The sequence below is a fragment of the Epinephelus lanceolatus genome, chromosome 15 (genome assembly GCF_041903045.1).
Source record: "Epinephelus lanceolatus isolate andai-2023 chromosome 15, ASM4190304v1, whole genome shotgun sequence".
NCBI lineage: Eukaryota > Metazoa > Chordata > Actinopteri > Perciformes > Serranidae > Epinephelus > Epinephelus lanceolatus.
Window position 1 is genome coordinate 20,563,979 of NC_135748.1, and position 16,763 is coordinate 20,580,741.

The 16,763-nt window shown below is 40.5% G+C and overlaps 1 protein-coding gene across 3 annotated transcripts in view; it reads left to right on the top strand.

The window, feature by feature from the left end:
- eml5 (EMAP like 5) overlaps window positions 1-16,159 on the top strand; it is a 54,874-nt gene extending 38,715 nt beyond the window's left edge. For 2 of the 3 annotated variants that reach the window (XM_033642353.2, XM_033642354.2), the window contains 20 exons: window positions 420-551; window positions 690-778; window positions 1,590-1,766; window positions 2,536-2,737; window positions 2,815-2,941; window positions 7,671-7,749; window positions 8,056-8,185; window positions 8,299-8,397; window positions 8,849-8,869; window positions 10,802-10,975; window positions 11,084-11,292; window positions 11,477-11,634; window positions 11,977-12,091; window positions 12,187-12,375; window positions 12,533-12,705; window positions 13,103-13,265; window positions 13,344-13,447; window positions 13,535-13,688; window positions 14,713-14,813; window positions 14,906-16,159. In XM_033642353.2, the coding sequence (XP_033498244.1) occupies window positions 420-551; window positions 690-778; window positions 1,590-1,766; window positions 2,536-2,737; window positions 2,815-2,941; window positions 7,671-7,749; window positions 8,056-8,185; window positions 8,299-8,397; window positions 8,849-8,869; window positions 10,802-10,975; window positions 11,084-11,292; window positions 11,477-11,634; window positions 11,977-12,091; window positions 12,187-12,375; window positions 12,533-12,705; window positions 13,103-13,265; window positions 13,344-13,447; window positions 13,535-13,688; window positions 14,713-14,813; window positions 14,906-14,942 (2,633 nt within the window). In that variant the 3' untranslated portion in view covers window positions 14,943-16,159. Of the gene's footprint in view, window positions 1-419; window positions 552-689; window positions 779-1,589; window positions 1,767-2,535; window positions 2,738-2,814; window positions 2,942-7,670; window positions 7,750-8,055; window positions 8,186-8,298; window positions 8,398-8,848; window positions 8,870-10,801; window positions 10,976-11,083; window positions 11,293-11,476; window positions 11,635-11,976; window positions 12,092-12,186; window positions 12,376-12,532; window positions 12,706-13,102; window positions 13,266-13,343; window positions 13,448-13,534; window positions 13,689-14,712; window positions 14,814-14,905 lie in introns of those variants that run through there. The other variant, XM_078175034.1, reaches the window with a different exon arrangement.
- Window positions 16,160-16,763: the final 604 nt, after the last annotated feature.

Sequence of the window (16,763 nt, forward strand, 5' to 3'; positions counted from 1 at the left end):
TAGAGGTTGTGGCATGGCTGAAATTGGTACAAGGCAACTCATACAAGCCTCAGTGTATGTGCAAAACATTTTTTAAACTCGGCACAGTAGGAATCAAGGCAGTGCAATCACACATGCAGGGTGAGAAACAAAAAATTGCCAAGAAAACTTGCCAACAAGTACCAGGTAGGGTAATTTCCCAGTTCTGTTCTACCTTTGACTCTGCCTAACCAAAATATTGAACAAACTGAATGTCTGACTTGATAAAGCCACTACATGAAAAGTTAAGGGATTACCAAAGTTAATGCAGTCGACCCCAAGTCGGACATTAATGTCTGTGCAAAGTTTTATGTCAGTTCACGCAATGGTTGTTGAGATATGTCTGTCCAAACCAAAGTGATGGACCAACTGTCTGACTCCTCCCTCTTGTGTTTGCTCAGGTGCTGGGAAGTACCTTGCAGTGGCATCAGGAGACACGTTTGTGGATATTTACAATGTAATGAGCAGCAAACGGGTTGGGGTGTGCAAAGGATGCCTCAACTACATTACCCACCTGGACTGGGACAAAAGAGGTAAATATGCCTTCTTAAACAAATACTACTATCTCAGTAAATCCCTGCAAACCACTTCTGAAGAACCACTTATGGATGTGAAATGTCTGTGTAAAAAATTGTTAAACACCACATCCCACTGGGCTCCTCCGTTCACAGGAAAACTACTCCAAGTCAACACAGGTGCTAAAGAGCAGTTTTTCTTCGAGGCTCCTCGAGGCAAGAGGCAGACCATCCCGGCCACAGAGGTGAGCAGGGAGAGACGGCACAGGAGCAGCGCCGGTAGTGGTTGTGCTGTTGGCCCACATTTTCCCTTCAGGATCAGAGGAGGCTCGAGGAAGGGCAGTGAAGCATTAGCACGGCCCACTTTTCACTAGTATCATTCTAATTCTGGCAGTGGAAGTGGGATAGTGTTGAGGGTCCCCTTAATACAGCGTGACATTCAGACACCTTGCACAGCACACAGCGGAGGGAGGCATTAAGAAAATAAGGGTCAGAGATGATAGATGCTGCTAGGTCACATCTCGCTGGAGCGATGTCTTTGCCTACCTTTGCTTGTTCACCTCACCTCGTCATGATGCATTGACTTTCCTCTTTCCCTGCCATGCATTTTACTCTTCTCTTGTACACTTGATCACAGGTTCATTATTGACAGGCTGACACAGCCTCTTGGCCTGTTTAGTTCTGCCATTCGTTCCTTATGATTGACCCTGACAGTGATCAAAAGACCCTGTAACAGTCCCTGGGACCTCTTTAAGGAATAGTTTGAGGTTCTCATCTGCAGATTGTTCAAAATGCTGCAGCCTGTCTTCTAATAAAGCCAAAGACAGAGCACATTGCTCCCATGTTGGCTCTCTATATGGGCTGCCTGTAGAGCCTCTTCATGGCGAAGCTCCTGAGTACATTTCTGAATTGTTATGTTCTCTTTTATTGCTCCTGTGTTTGTTACTGTCCTGCATGCTTGATAGTTAATGCTTGATAGTTAATGCTTTTATTGTTAAGTAACATTTAAAAAGGGCTATATAAATTCATCTTTATTTACTTACTCACTTGGCTTAGGTGGAGAAGATCGACTGGAGCACATGGACGTGTGTCCTGGGACCGTCTGTTGAGGGCATCTGGCCTTTGATCAACGAGGTCACCGAGGTGACTGCTGCCTGCCTTAGTAATGACAAGAAGGTGCTAGCAACAGGAGATGACTTGGGATACCTCAAGCTCTTCAGATACCCTGTCAAGGTATGACACTAGGGTGTCCCTAACTAAGATATTACATAGTCAAATCTGATTGGTCATCAGTCTATATTCCTATCTATCTATCTATCTATCTATCTATCTATCTATCTATCTATCTGTCTATCTGTTTATCTATCTGTCTATCTGTCTGTCTATCTATCTGTCTATCTGTCTGTCTATCTATCTATCTATCTATCTATCTGTCTATCTGTCTGTCTGTCTGTCTATCTACTTGCTTTTTGTGGTAGTAAGAGATGAGAGAGAGATGCAAGATGCAAACTGCTGTCTCTACATGCCTCCCCCTGCTAACTTTGATAGAGAGTTGTTCATAAATTCAAAATACATTTAGCACTCTGCTAGTGCTACATTATTAAATGAGTGCTTAAAATTGTTGATTTTGAAACAGTAGCTTTGTGTTGTTGTTATTTAAGCAATAAATCATGATTTATTGGGAGAAACTAAGCAGTTCTATATAAAATCAGACATCCGGCAGCACCCCCATACAGCCCCAGTGGAATGATATTTTGTTTCATAACCACATTTTCCCACGGCTGCGATGATTCAGCTGTGAGATTGGCAGTCGAATCAGCCTCCTTAGATCAAATCATCCAAAAGTCAATGATTTAGGGTCACCCCTATGAGACACAAAGCATAATTCTTCATATTATCTTGCTTGAACGCCTCTTGACTTAAGGCTGAGGTTTATGCAAATGTTATGTTAATTTTGTGTTAATGTCACAAGTGTTAAATAAATGTTGTCTCTCTCCCCCAGGGGAAGTATGCAAAGTTCAAACGCTATGTGGCCCACAGCACACATGTTACCAATGTGCGATGGACCCACGACGACAGCCTCTTGGTGACGGTCGGCGGGGGGGACACGTGCCTCATGATTTGGGCCCATGAGCCCGAGGGCCACCGGGAATTCAAACAGTGTGACAGCGAGGAGTCGGACATCGAGAGTGAGGATGATGGAGGTGAGAGATGGGCCTCCTTTGAGGTTTTTTATTCATAGAATATTTCTGTTGCTAAATCATTCCTGTCTTGTCACCAGGTTATGACAGTGATGTGACGAGGGAGAACGAGATCAACTACACCATCAAGGCCTTATCCACCAACATGCGTCCCATGACGGGTGTGAAGCCCCATTTGCAGCTGAAAGAGCCCTCTGTGGACGAAAGGTATTAGTCACTGAAGCTATGATGAAGCTTTGCAGGTGCTCGGAAGGACTTTTCTCAGAAACTACAGAATAACTGCTTGTCAGAGCACCAAATAACCTTCTGCATCAAGACGAAGCCAAACCTGCCCTCTTCAGTCAAAATATCTTTCCTTTCCGGCATTTAACTTCCTGCCCTGTCCCTGCCCTTTTGAAATAACTCAGCCTTTTCTGCTCTTCTTCTTTCCTTTAATGGCTGTTCATCTGTCATTATCCTGCTTCTTTAATACTACTTGAAGACAAGGGGTGGTCAGGTAAGCTCTCATTTTTCAACCCAGTTGCTAGAAAAGATGTTTGCATTGAACTTTTCTGCAAACCATGGATAAGTTATATTACATTATCTTGTAGCGGATGTGTTGAAACTTTCTCAACAGTGCTGTGGTGAAGGTGTGGTTAGGTTTAAGCACAAAATCATTCATTTCATTCATTCATTCATTTATTTGTTCTGCTCATGTCCATACGCAGCAAACAATGTCACAATCAAAACATTTTTATACACATTCCATGATTGAAAAGGAGCAGGGAGAAGAAAACAGTCTTATTTTACCTGCCCCTCTCTCAAAACACAAATAAATAAGAAATAGATGGTCTGTCAGTTACAATGTAACTCAATGTAAACTCCATCATCCTTTTTTCGATTTGCAAAAAACATAACCTTACTTTTATTCACATTTAAGGACACTTTTAAATCATCTCAAGAAATAAAAAAACAACACAAATTGTAATATATCTGATGTTTCACATATGTCGTTGATATACAAAATAAAAAGTTTAGGCCCCAAAACAGAGCCTTGTGGGACACATGTAAACTTCAGTAACTCAGATGCACCACAAGCAAACTGTACATACTGTCTGTTATCTAAATAAATTAGTAACCGGTTTAGAACTACTCCTCTCACCACATATGTGTATATTTTTGAAATTAAGATGGTATGATCTCTAGTATTGAATTTCTTCAGATTTCTAATTTCTTTAGATCAATAAATACCCCAGTTGTGTATTTCTTGCATTCTGTCGCTGTTGTAATTTCTTCCGTTATTTTCATTAATGCTAAGGCCGTACTGACTCTCACTCAACAAATCCATCTGGTTAGGAAAAAATCAGGTTTTGGCTTAAACTCCCATATTTGGTGGCACCAAAGCTGCTGGAAAAGCAGGGGCAGCTCAGTGAAATACACCCAGGTTTCATAGCTTAAACATCGCTGAGAAACTCTGCAATGTGTCGGTGAAAAACACCCAGGTTCAGTGCCACAGACAGACACTAGTGGAAATGCTTCAAAAGGTCACAAAAAGACAACTGGTGTTGTTTGTTAGTTTCAAACAGTGGTCTGCAGCTTGGCAGGCATCTCAACTCAAAAACACGACATAACCATAACGCATTTGTGGTTTGCAGAAATGTACAGTGCGAACATTCTCTTCTGGCAGCCGGGCTGTTTGTTCATGTATGTTGATACTAGACAAAAGATTAAGCAGCAGGCATCATTGAAATATGTGTAATTACAGAGAAAATGTAAACATTTATCTGACTAAATATGCCAGATCATTTTGAAGTATCTGTCACTTATTGCAGTTTTATATAAAATGCCTTGATGTCTGTGAAATGCATCTGTGAAGTTTCCTCAGTAGAAATCCACCAGTTTTAGTGATTCACTTTGAGTGTTTGACGCTCTTTTTGGTGTTAATTCACTTGCTAATGAGCTGCTGTTCTGACTGGCAGGACAAATTGGGCCAACAGTTAAATTAGAGCTTGAATTTAATTTACTTTAATGTCCATTTTAGTAGTCAGCAGAACAAAATCTGAATGAAGTGTTTTTAATAGTCCACGACTCTGGGGAAATTATAAAAAAAGGGAATTAACTTTACACATCAAGCCAGAAGGGATACTAGAAATTTATCTTAATATATCCTTTTTTAAAGTCTTTTTAAGGAAGTATTTTTATCTGTCTGGTTGTAAACTGTGCTCACAAGCCTTATCACATTTTCTATCAGTATAATCCATCTTTAAGTGTGTCACAGACTTTGGGTGCTTCAGGTTTGTTGATTTTCAGATTAGTTCTTTTAACAACGATGAAAACATCCACACAGCATCGTCTGGGCCTGCAGTTGTCATGGAAATGGACTTTAGTTGTCATGGTTACACAATGGTGCTGACTCCTGTATTTTATGTCTTGTGTGTTTCGTGTATGTGTGTCTGCCGGGCAGCAGTGATCGCTATGAGAAGCCTTTTTCTAACTCTTACTTTTTCTTTGTTATTGCTGCCATGAAGAGGGTCAAGGTAAGCTGCTTACTTATTTCATTACTTTATAAAGTGCAAGCACACAGGTTGTTACCTTGTGTAGATGCAGTATTCCAAGATTAAAGAAATCTGCAAAAGGCAATATGAAAAACAAAAACGACAGAATCTGAAAAATACACCCTCCTCCTGCAGCTCTCACTTCTCTGTTTTAATCCACTCTCACCAGATAATCACTGCCATATGCACACACATAATACAGTTACCCAGTGTTACCCATAAATTGATTAAATAAATATTATATTGTAAAGTTGCAGGCAGAGCATTCACTCAGCCCCTCCTTGCGCACTCTCTATGTTTATCAGATCACACATGAGGCAAGAATTAGCCCACCCCACCTTCTCTCCGCCTCGCTCCCTGCTGCTGTGAACTGCTGAATTGCAGCAGCTCTGGGGACAGACCTTTAGTAAGTGGCTGTAGCAGCTCGAATTTGGTCAGTGCCAACCCTCAGTGCTGGATGTCACAGTGGGCTGGTCTAACCTGTGTAACAGCAGCAACAGAATGTTTGCTAATTCGGCAGGGACTCTGTGCTGTCCAGTCCCCTGGAGCTGGGGTTTGTGCTGGCTGAATTTGGGTTGCTGTGGCTCTCCTCCTGGTGAGGTTGTCTGTAGCCGCAGGGATTTTGGTGAAGGAAACACTGTTATTCAAGGTTGCTAACATTAGCTTCATAAATCTGAACTTCAAGCCGCAGCTGTGAGACCTTTGCCCTAGTTAGCAGAAGGCTAAACTATTAGCAACATTTTCTGCCCATTTCCGATACACTTCACCAATATTAAAATGTACTTTTCTTTTTACTCTTTTTCAGCTGCTTTGTAGTGTAGGTAGTTGTTACCATTGCTGAAATAGCAACATCCATCCATTTTCGTAACTACTTCCTACTACTACTACTACTACCTCTTGAGGGTTGTGGGGGGCTGGAGCCTATCCCAGCTGACATTGGGCGAGAGGCAGGGTACACCTTGGACAGGTCGCAGACTATTGCAGGGCCAATACATAGAGACAGACAACTATTCACACCTACGGACAATTTAGAGTCACCAATTAACCTATCCCCAACCTGCATGTCTTTGGACTGTGGGAGGAAGCCAGAGTACACAGGGAAAACACCAAGCTGACACGGGGAGAACATGCAAACTCTGCACAGAAGGGCTCCCTCCTTGGATCGAACCAGGAACCCTCTTGCCATGAGGCGACAGTGTTAACCACCACACCACCGTGCCGCCTGAAATAGCTCTGCAAAATTATCCGCCATTGAATCAGGCTTTCATGGAAGGGACGTGCACGTGCATCTGAATTTGTAGAATAACCAATAGGAATGCTGTCTCTCTGAAATGACCTGTGATTGGCCAAATTTTCTAAAGCCTGAAAACAGAGCCGAGGGGAAGCTCATGGTTTTTCCTGTCAGTCTACTTGAATGACAGTATGCTCAGAATTTATTATGGGATTTTTGCCCAATGATGGCAAAGTTAAATTGACTACCCCAGCTTTAAATATTACATGGTGTCTTGGTGTCAATCTTTTAGACTTGTTATAGTGTTCAATTTCCCTCTCTTAACTATAAAACAAGGCCATGGTTTGTCCTTATACTCTTTGCATTATATAAATAGGGTTTTTTGTACTATTGTGTTTTAAATATGCACTTTAAAAGTCTTGGTAATTAAAGACACAAGGAATCAGATAAAGCTGTTACTGATGAGTGACAAGGAATTAAATATTTAACTGGTTGTTATTTAACTGGTCTGGTTGTGTTTCACCAGTATAAAGACAACTGTATTTTTTCAGCCTCTAATCCTGACAGTTATTTAATTAGTGATAATTATGAATCTTTTAATGATATTGTGTTGACTGACAGTCTACAGACATGTGGCGGTAACTGACAAAACATGGTGATATTTCATATTACCTATACCTTTTAGTTTTATTTTATTTATTTTTTACAGTGGATGATTCTGAACATTTCACTCTCTATTGAAACCTTCCCACTCAGTCACCTTGTTCAAACCTCCTCTTTTCATTGCTTCTCTGGTAATAAAATCTTTGTACACACTTGTGATACAAGAAGCCTTGACATGAAAATTTTTTTTTACCTGGCTTCTTCTTCTTCTTCTTCTTCTTCTTCTTCTTCTTCTTCTTCTTTTTTTTTTTTTTTTTTTTTTTTTTTTAATCAGCCCACTGCAGGAATTGTAGCTCTTTTCCTTACCGAAAAAAAAGACATTCTCCTTTCTCCCAAGATAAAACATCACTTAATCGTGTGCACATATTAGCAGGTGTTGGTGGAATATTTTTGCATAATAGTCAGAACAATAAACAGTGTAATATTATTATAGTCATCATCATTATCATTATCATCAGCATGACAAGCAGCTCTGCAGCAGGCTTCTTATCCCAGCTGTCTGTTTCAGGCCTCCTGTCAGCAGAGCGCTGCCTCAGCCAGAGAAGTTGCAGACCAACAATGTTGGCAAAAAGAAGAGACCCATTGAGGTAAGACCTCACATCGTTACCAAAACACAGCAGACTAATGGATATATACAGATGGGGAATTGTGTAAACAGAGGGTGCCTTGTTTTTGTCAGAGCAGCAAAAGATTCAAAATCCTGCTTTCTAATGTGATTATTCTTAAGACACTGCGTGCTCGCACTCTGTCCAGACAGCCTCCGTGGGGACTCTGATGATGCTGTAATCAAATAATGACGTACTCCTTCAGCCGGCAGTGAGCTCTGAACATCTTAGTTGTCATGGTGTTGACCTTTCTGACTTTCTCCCGGCCTTTTTCTGACTCTCCCACAGGACCTGGTGTTGGAGCTGGTGTTTGGTTATCGTGGCAATGACTGCCGCAATAACGTGCACTACCTGAACGAGGGGGCGGACATCATCTACCACACGGCCTCAGTTGGCATCGTGCTCAACTTGACGACCTGTGAGTTGACAGTCTAGGAGACGTGCTGACAGTGTAACAAACATAACATACATGTATTTCATTGTGGATCTGTGTGTGTGTGTGTGTGTGTGTGTGTGTGTGTTTTCTTACAGCCTGCCAAAGTTTCTACATAGAACACAGTGACGACATTCTGTGCCTGACAATCAATCAACATCCCAAATTCCCCAACGTGGTGGCAACTGGCCAAGTAGGTATGTTTGTGAGAAGTTGACCTCCTGTGTCACCAGCCGCCTCATTTTTCTTCCCTGTATCCTGTGTTGTGTGTTGTGCGGGGGGATTATTATTGTACCTGACAGACAGCCATTCCCCTCCTACAGGCTTATCTGTACTGTGGAGCACAATTACCTTTTTTCTCTGCGTGCATGAATAGTTGTGGGATTGTCACGCATGCTGCATTTCTCACAGAAAGACACTCAGACACACATAGAAATTGAATGACAGAGGATTTGTAATAACAAAATCCACTTACTAAAATAACATTTTATACATAGAATGTTTAGATTTATGCATAATTTTCTGTAAATTTCCTAAATAAGTTGAAGCTTTTATCCAAAGTAAGAACCACTACTGCTCAGAAAGTCACAAAAAAATAATGAAGTATTTGTTGGTTCTGTCAGTAAATTTGGTTTTCCTTCTTTTCAGGTGATACTGGTGACATGTCAGGTAAGGGCTTTTCAAAATGAGTCTGAAATAGTGAATCTGGTGTTAGTGACTATTGAAAGAAAATCTGTATCTGCCATCTAGTGGCCACTTGATGTTTGGTCTCACCTCAGGCTAAGTTGGTTATTTCTATGAATCATGTTTGGAAGTATTTTTTACTTTTTTGTAGCTCACATTATTGTCAAAAATTATATTTGTAAAAGCTATGACAGCATATGTCTAAACTCTTCACTGTAAAAAAGAAAAAGTTCCAAAGCAAAGTCTTTAATATGTATTTGAGTTTTAAAGCTATCTCAGGCTTTAAGTTTTAAAACAAATTACAAATGTTGAGCCAACACATAATCTTTTGTCTATATCATGAATTTCCCTTTGTTGAGAAAACTCAAAATTTCAGGGCAATTTCCTCTAATACTTTTTTTAAATTTCAGGGTGAACTCACGCTTTTAAGTGTTGAAACTAAGTGCACAAAGCAGTGAACCAAATAATTGTCTTTCATCCAGATAATGAACTTTGAACCAGATAATGAACTGGAACAATCTTCAGAAAGATCTAAAGTTAGACACACTTACATCCACTGATGAATTTAAGGGCATCATAAAGAATGTGGTGACATTTTAAATGAGTGTTGATTGGCTGCTACCACGGCCAGGTCTCTCTTGTAAAAAAGATTTTCAATCTCAATGGGACTTCCTGGTTAAATAAAGGTTAAATGAATAAATACATTTCAACCTTGGCTCTGTTTTCCCATGTTTTTGTGTCTAAATGACTAATGGGAACATTATTATTATTTTAGAAATTGGTCCCATATTGAGAGAGACAGGCTGTCATGTATAGTAACCAAAGCATGTTCGCATGTCAGTTTATGTCCACAAAAAATTTGTTTTGCCACTGAGAGGCTCTGATTATTATTCTGTAATAATAATAATAATAATAATAAATATAAAAAGGGTCCCTACAAATATGAAAAGGGTCCCTACATAGATAGGAGTAACATAAAAGAGTAACATTTTTTTTGTGTAACCAGAAATAGCCCTGAAATCGCCATCACCAGACCTCACCAGACTCCATTTAAATAAACAGTAATTTTATCATTGTATAACACACTTAATTCGAGGTCAACAGAAACAAACAAACAAACAAACAGAAAATCCCCCAAAAAACATCTTGGTTTTCCTTTCCAATGTTCCAACAATCAGTAACTCTGGTTTAGTTAAAACAAAACCTTAGCTCACCCAGTTAGATGCGAAAATATGCTGGCAGTTTTGGTGATGGCAATCTCTGGGCTGTTTCTTGTTAAACGGGAAAAATCTTACTTTTAACACGCCTTGAGTGATTACATTGCAGCCTGTTTCATCACTGTAGCGCTTCTCTCAATGCTGGACAAATTTCAAAAATTGTTGTTCCCATTACTCACTTAGACACTAAAATATGAGAAAATAGGGTCCAGGTTAAAAAAATACTAAATTTAAGGCATTTCCTTAATTCATAAGAAAAACGAATATTTAAGTGTTACAAATATTTAAACAGCTCGAAGAACGACAAAACCAGTCATGTTTTACAAGATGAAAAGTTTATGTCAAAGATCAGATAGTCCACATAATTTGCACAAAACAAAACCCCAAAAAATCCTAATATGGCATCACTGTTGTAAAGAGATATTCAAACAGACTGAACAATAAGAACTTGGTTTTAGGCTCCTGTCGCGCTTTTTTAAATTTGTTGAAATGATCCATTTCTGTGAAGGAAATCTATGGCCAAACAGAGGGGCAAATGCTTACCTCAAATATCGTCCAGCCTAAACCTTTTTAGTTTTACATTTTTGTTAAATTTAAGTTACACAGGTCTATACATGACACGATTCAGACACAAGAAGCAAAGAAGTGCATTAATAGTACTTAAATTTAGGCAAATAATTCTTTTGTCCTTCTGCCTCAGCCACGTCTCCATCCATCCATGTGTGGGACGCCATGACCAAGCAGACGCTGTCGGTGCTACGTTGTTTCCACTCCGGTGGGGTTTGCTCCGTCAGCTTTAGTGCCACAGGAAAACTCCTGCTGTCTGTGGGCTTGGACCCCGAACACACCGTGACCATCTGGAAGTGGCAGGAAGGTAAAACAAAAATAATCCCCCCTTGAAGTTTGACCTCATTCTTGGGATTAGAACATTGCATCACAACTGAGAGATCACGCTTTCAATGCATTCCACTTTGTTTTCCAGGTGCCAAAGTGGCCAGCCGGGTAGGTCACACCCAGAGGATCTTTGTGGCTGAATTTCGGCCTGACTCTGACACACACTTTGTGTCTGTGGGGATCAAGCATGTGCGTTTCTGGACGTTAGCTGGCCGAGCTCTGCTCAGCAAAAAAGGTGTGCTGAGTTCTATCGAGGATGCCCGGATGCAGACCATGCTGTCTGTAGCATTTGGAGCTGTAAGTGACTTCCAACCAATAAACACATTAAAATGTTTTCCTACATATCACATTTGACCTCATAAATGGACTCCGCTAATATTGAAACCAAAACTGTCTGCTTAAATGTGCTGTGAATTGTTTCTGCATTGCTCGCTCTGCTCTCTTAGGCCACTAGATTAGTGCAGATTTGTTTTCTTTTCAGAATAACTTGACATTTACAGGTACCATAAGTGGGGATGTGTGTGTGTGGAAGGAACACATTCTAGTAAGAATTGTGGCCAAAGCTCATACGGGCCCTGTGTTCACCATGTACACCACACTGAGAGATGGCCTCATTGTCACCGGGGGCAAGGAGAGACCGTAAGTGCTGCTCTGTTACATTAATGCACTGTATTATGTATCAGTGAGCTCACACTGTGGAGCAGGGTTTAATGGCCTTGACATATAAAACATCCCTTTGCTTATAGATGATTCATTTGGCAATGATTTTATCGATATTTGCAACTACAGACTTATCCAACAAATATAATACCAATAAGACATGCACACTTATTATTAAAGCTATGAATTTCATCAGTTGATGGATAAAGCACACATATACATAATTGAATTTCCCCGCGGGGATTAATAAAGTATATAAAATTAATTAATTAATAAAGTATATAAAAAAAAAAAAAGGAAAAAATATTATTTCCTCCACAGGTCAAAGGAAGGAGGTGCTCTGAAGCTCTGGGACCAGGAGCTGAAACGCTGCAGAGCGTTTAGATTAGAAACCGGACAGATCATAGACTGTGTTCGCTCTGTGTGCAGAGGAAAGGTAAGTTGCAGAAAATATTTCACTTAATTAAAGATCCAGCTAACTGGAAACTTCACTCAGTGTATTTTGACACATTTTGCTGATTTCGCTGTCAGGGTAAAATCCTCGTTGGGACCAGGAATGCAGAAATCATTGAAGTAGGAGAGAAGAACGCAGCGTGCAACATCTTGGTGAATGGACACATGGACGGACCTATCTGGGGCTTGGCCACACATCCCTCCAGAGACGTATTCCTGTCAGCAGCAGAAGATGGCACTGTTCGTCTGTGGGATATCCCAGAGAAGGTCAGCCATGTTACCTCCATCCCAGTCCTTTCCAATACGTTTGTAGTTCTGTCAAGCTGTTGTTTTTATCAAAGAAAATGAAGATGGTTGTCCTCATTCACAAAATTACATTCATAACAAGTATGTGCTGATCTTGTGTTGCCTTATGGGGAAACAGAAGATGCTGAATAAGGTGAACCTGGGCCACCCAGCGCGCACCATCAGCTACAGTCCCGAAGGAGACATGGTGGCCATCGGCATGAAGAATGGAGAATTCATCATCCTGCTGGTTGCTTCGCTTAAAATCTGGGGCAAGAAAAGAGACCGGCGCTCTCCTATCCAGGATATTAGGTAAAGATACCAATATTTAACAACTGATATCTGGGAAAAAGATGGTATCTTGAGCCAGAAATGGCCTTTTATAAAATATTTGATTGACATGTCTATGTTTTTCCTTATGACAGATTTCCTGTTACTATTTATGAAAGAGGTCACTTTGATCTGCCTCAGAGCCTGTTTTGTTAATATTTCTACCCTTCAGATTCTCAGATTTAGTTTGAGGTCAAAGGTCACCATATTGGCCCAATTTGAAGCAAAAACAATAGAACCAGCAGCAAATAATAAGCTTCAAATGTAAAAAAAAAAATACATTTGATACCACCCCAGAAATGATGAAACCTCCTCTGCAGACTACAGTGTAGATCAGACAGAATACTGGTCTTTTTAACACTACATATCTTTATTACAGGTTCAGTCCAAATTCTCGTTACCTGGCCGTAGGCTCTACTGAAAGCGCGGTCGACTTCTACGACCTGACACTCGGCCCGCAGCTGAACCGCATCAACTGCTGCAGGGACATCCCCAGCTTTGTGACCCAAATGGACTTTTCGGCTGACAGCACTTACGTCCAGGTATAGACTGTGAAAGAACGTGTTTGTCTCAGATGCCAGCTGGCTGTATGATCCCTAACCTCTGGTGCCTTTACACAGATATCCACAGGTGCTTACAAACGACTGGTGTACGAGGTGCCCTCTGGGAAGCAGGTCACAGAGCAGACCCATATCGACAGGATTACCTGGGCCACCTGGACAAGGTGAGAGTCACAGTGTGAAGACTGATGCGTGCATTTTGGAAAAGTCATGGTCAAAAATATAATCGCTCGTTCCCTCTCTGTATCCAGTGTCCTTGGGGACGAGGTCATAGGGATCTGGTCCCGCAACACAGACAAAGCAGACGTCACCTGTGCCTGCGTGTCCCACTCAGGCCTTAACATTGTCACGGGCGATGACTTTGGAATGGTGAAGCTGTTTGACTTTCCATGTCCAGAGAAGTTTGTAAGTATGATTGAATAATTATTATTAACACTAATTGTCATTTTGCCAGTGATATTTACAGTAATATTTACATTATATCCATTTGTCTAGTGATAATAGTTTAAAGTGTCAAATATATCTCTGCTTCTTTGGTGAACTGAGCTGATATCATAAAGCCAGTATGTGCTGAATTTGAAAATTCTTGACTTTGATGCCCCCTAGTGGTGGCATCAAAAGCAGACAACATGCCACCCTCAAAACAACAAATCTACTGCTCCAGTTTTCACCAGGATTTTCTAATTTTTCTGTTTTAATTTACCTGTCACGGAATCATCGACCTATGACCATTATTCAGCATTCTTTTCAAGTACTTTCAGAAACACTGTCGCCATGGAGTTAAGCATTGATCCCAACAAATGCAGCACTAGTTATCCTTGGCCGATCTTAAGATGCTCCCTGGATTAGCAAAGCTTAGACAAAACAGAGAGCGCAATGCAGACATTAGATGACTTCATGATGACTGATGTTTTAACTGGAACGGTCACTCACCCTGATGCAACTGTAACACTGTTACATAATATATATTGTACAGTGTACAGTGTACACTGTAATATACCATAAATATGTCTGTGAACCTGAGGTGGGGGAGCCCTTCTGTTCAGGGTTTGCATGTTCTTTCTGTGTCAGCGTGGGTTTTCTCTGGATACCCCAGCTTCCTTCCACAATCCAAAGTCATGCAGGTTAATCGGTGACTCTAAATTGGCCCTAGGTGTGAATGTGAGTGTGAATGGTTGTCTGTCTCTATGTGTCAGCCCTGTGATAGTCTAGTGACCTGTCCAGGGTGTACTTCGCCTCTTGCCCAATGTCAGCTGGGATAGGCTCCAGCCCCCCGTGACACCTAACAGGATAAGCGATTATAGAAAATGAATGACTGAATGAATGTCTGTGTCTGTCTGTGGCATTACACCTGATAACAAAGCCACTTGACAGATAAACCTGCTAGTGAAAATGCCACCTGGATGACATGTATGTGATCTGTTTTCAGGCCAAACACAAACGCTTTCTGGGCCACTCTGCTCACTTGACTAATATACGCTTCACAAATGGAGATCGCTTCGTTGTTAGTGCCGGTGGAGACGACAGAAGGTATGACTACGGCTCCAAAAACCAACATAGTTTAAAAAATGTATGACGATGAAATATTAAGTGATGCATCCTTCCTGTCATATCCTCTCTAGCCTCTTTGTGTGGAGGTGTGTCCATGCCCCTCACTGAGGATCACACTTGGACCATCCTGCCTCAGAAGGTCTCCCAGCGTGGCTCTCCAAAGAAAAGATTGAGGAGGAGGAGGAGGAGGAGGACAGACCTGGCAGCTTGTAAATGAGTCAAAGTGGTGATCTGACTTACTGCCTCAAACCTAGGTGCATGCATATGTGAAAGGCTCATGTTCATCACAGCGTCAGTCCTGATTGTGAACACAGGCGGAGGGCATACAGCCCTGCTCTCACGACATCACATCATCATTGAAAGAAAAAAAAAAGTGAAACCATCTCTCTAATACAGTATGTGCATATCATGTCAGTGATGGATTATTTTTTTAAGAATGAGCGTATCTGTGTACATGTCCCAAATGGCAGTTTTGCCACTTGGCGGGCCTATGACTTTGTGTTACTGACAATGCCATTTTTTAAAAACATGTAGCAAACTGAATTAGCCTTAATCTGAGTGTTTAACTAACGAGGGTTTGGATTCTTTTTGTATTATGTTGGTTTTAGTTTTTGGATCATGTAGTCATTTGTTCTATTTTTACTGGTGATTCCAAATCCTGTGGCCTTCCTCCTGAATGTAACATCCACTGTTATGTTCTGGATGTCAGCATGCCAAAGCATACTATGCACTGTACACCTGACCTGGTCACTGTGTTACCCTGATGGTTCATTTATGGTTTGTTTCTGTGGTTGTGTCGTCGACTGGTTGACCTCAGACCTCCCTCGGCAGTGTTCCCCTCATGACATGTTTAACGTGTGCATACTCGTTTGAGGACTTGTTTGTGGTTAGTGGGTGTGCATGGCTTAGTGGAAGACAATCTGTCCGAACCAAATTCCTCAGAAAACAAAAAAAAGAAAAACAGCTGTAAGTTGATGTTTCAATACACGGTTGCAATTCTCTCTCACTTTTCAGTGTGCTGCTATGACGTATTATTGTCGCATTTTCATGGATATGAAACGGTGTGACTCTTTTCCAACAGTAAGTTTATGTTTTGTGTAACCAGATATATATTGCTTAAATGGAATGTTTTATCAGAGAAAATATGAAAAGTGCAAAACATTTTGCTCCTTGTATTAAGACTAACTATACAAACAATTGTTGCTGCATATTTTGATTTACATTATACCAGTGTAAAAATCATTTGTACATATTCTTTTTGTATATTTTTTGTGAGATGTTTCTTAAATTCCACTTTAATAAAAAAAGGCAACCATGAACTTAAACTTTGAGTGATATGTTTTCACTTTTTCCTGTCAATAACCCCTAATCTGTTACATATCTGGTCATGAAACCCACATTTGGTAAGAATTTGCTTCAGGGTTCTCCTTTCGAAAAGATTTAGGTTGTAAGATATGATTAGCCTATTGACAGAAAATCAAATGGCAACTTCTTTGATAGTTGAGGAATCGTTTTAGTATTTTTTTTTTTTTTTTCAAGCAAAACAGTGAAACATTTGCTGGTTTAATGCTTCTTAAATGTTAGGAATTGACGGTTTTCTTTGTTATGCATGATAACAAAACTGAACTGCTTTGGATTTTTGGAGTGTTAGATAAAACATACCCTTTGAAGACGTCAGTTTGGGATTTGGGAAATTACACATTAGGGCTGCAACTAACGATTATTTTCATTGTCGACGAATCTGTCGATTATTTCTTCAATTAGTTGACTAATCATTTTATCGAAAAATGTGTCAAATTGTTAAAAAATGTCGGTCTGTCTCTCCCAAACCCCAAAATTATGTCATCTAATGTCTTGTTTCGTACTCACGGCAAAGGGATTTAGTTCACCATCATGGGAGAGTGTGTAAAGCTGCCAATATCTGAACGT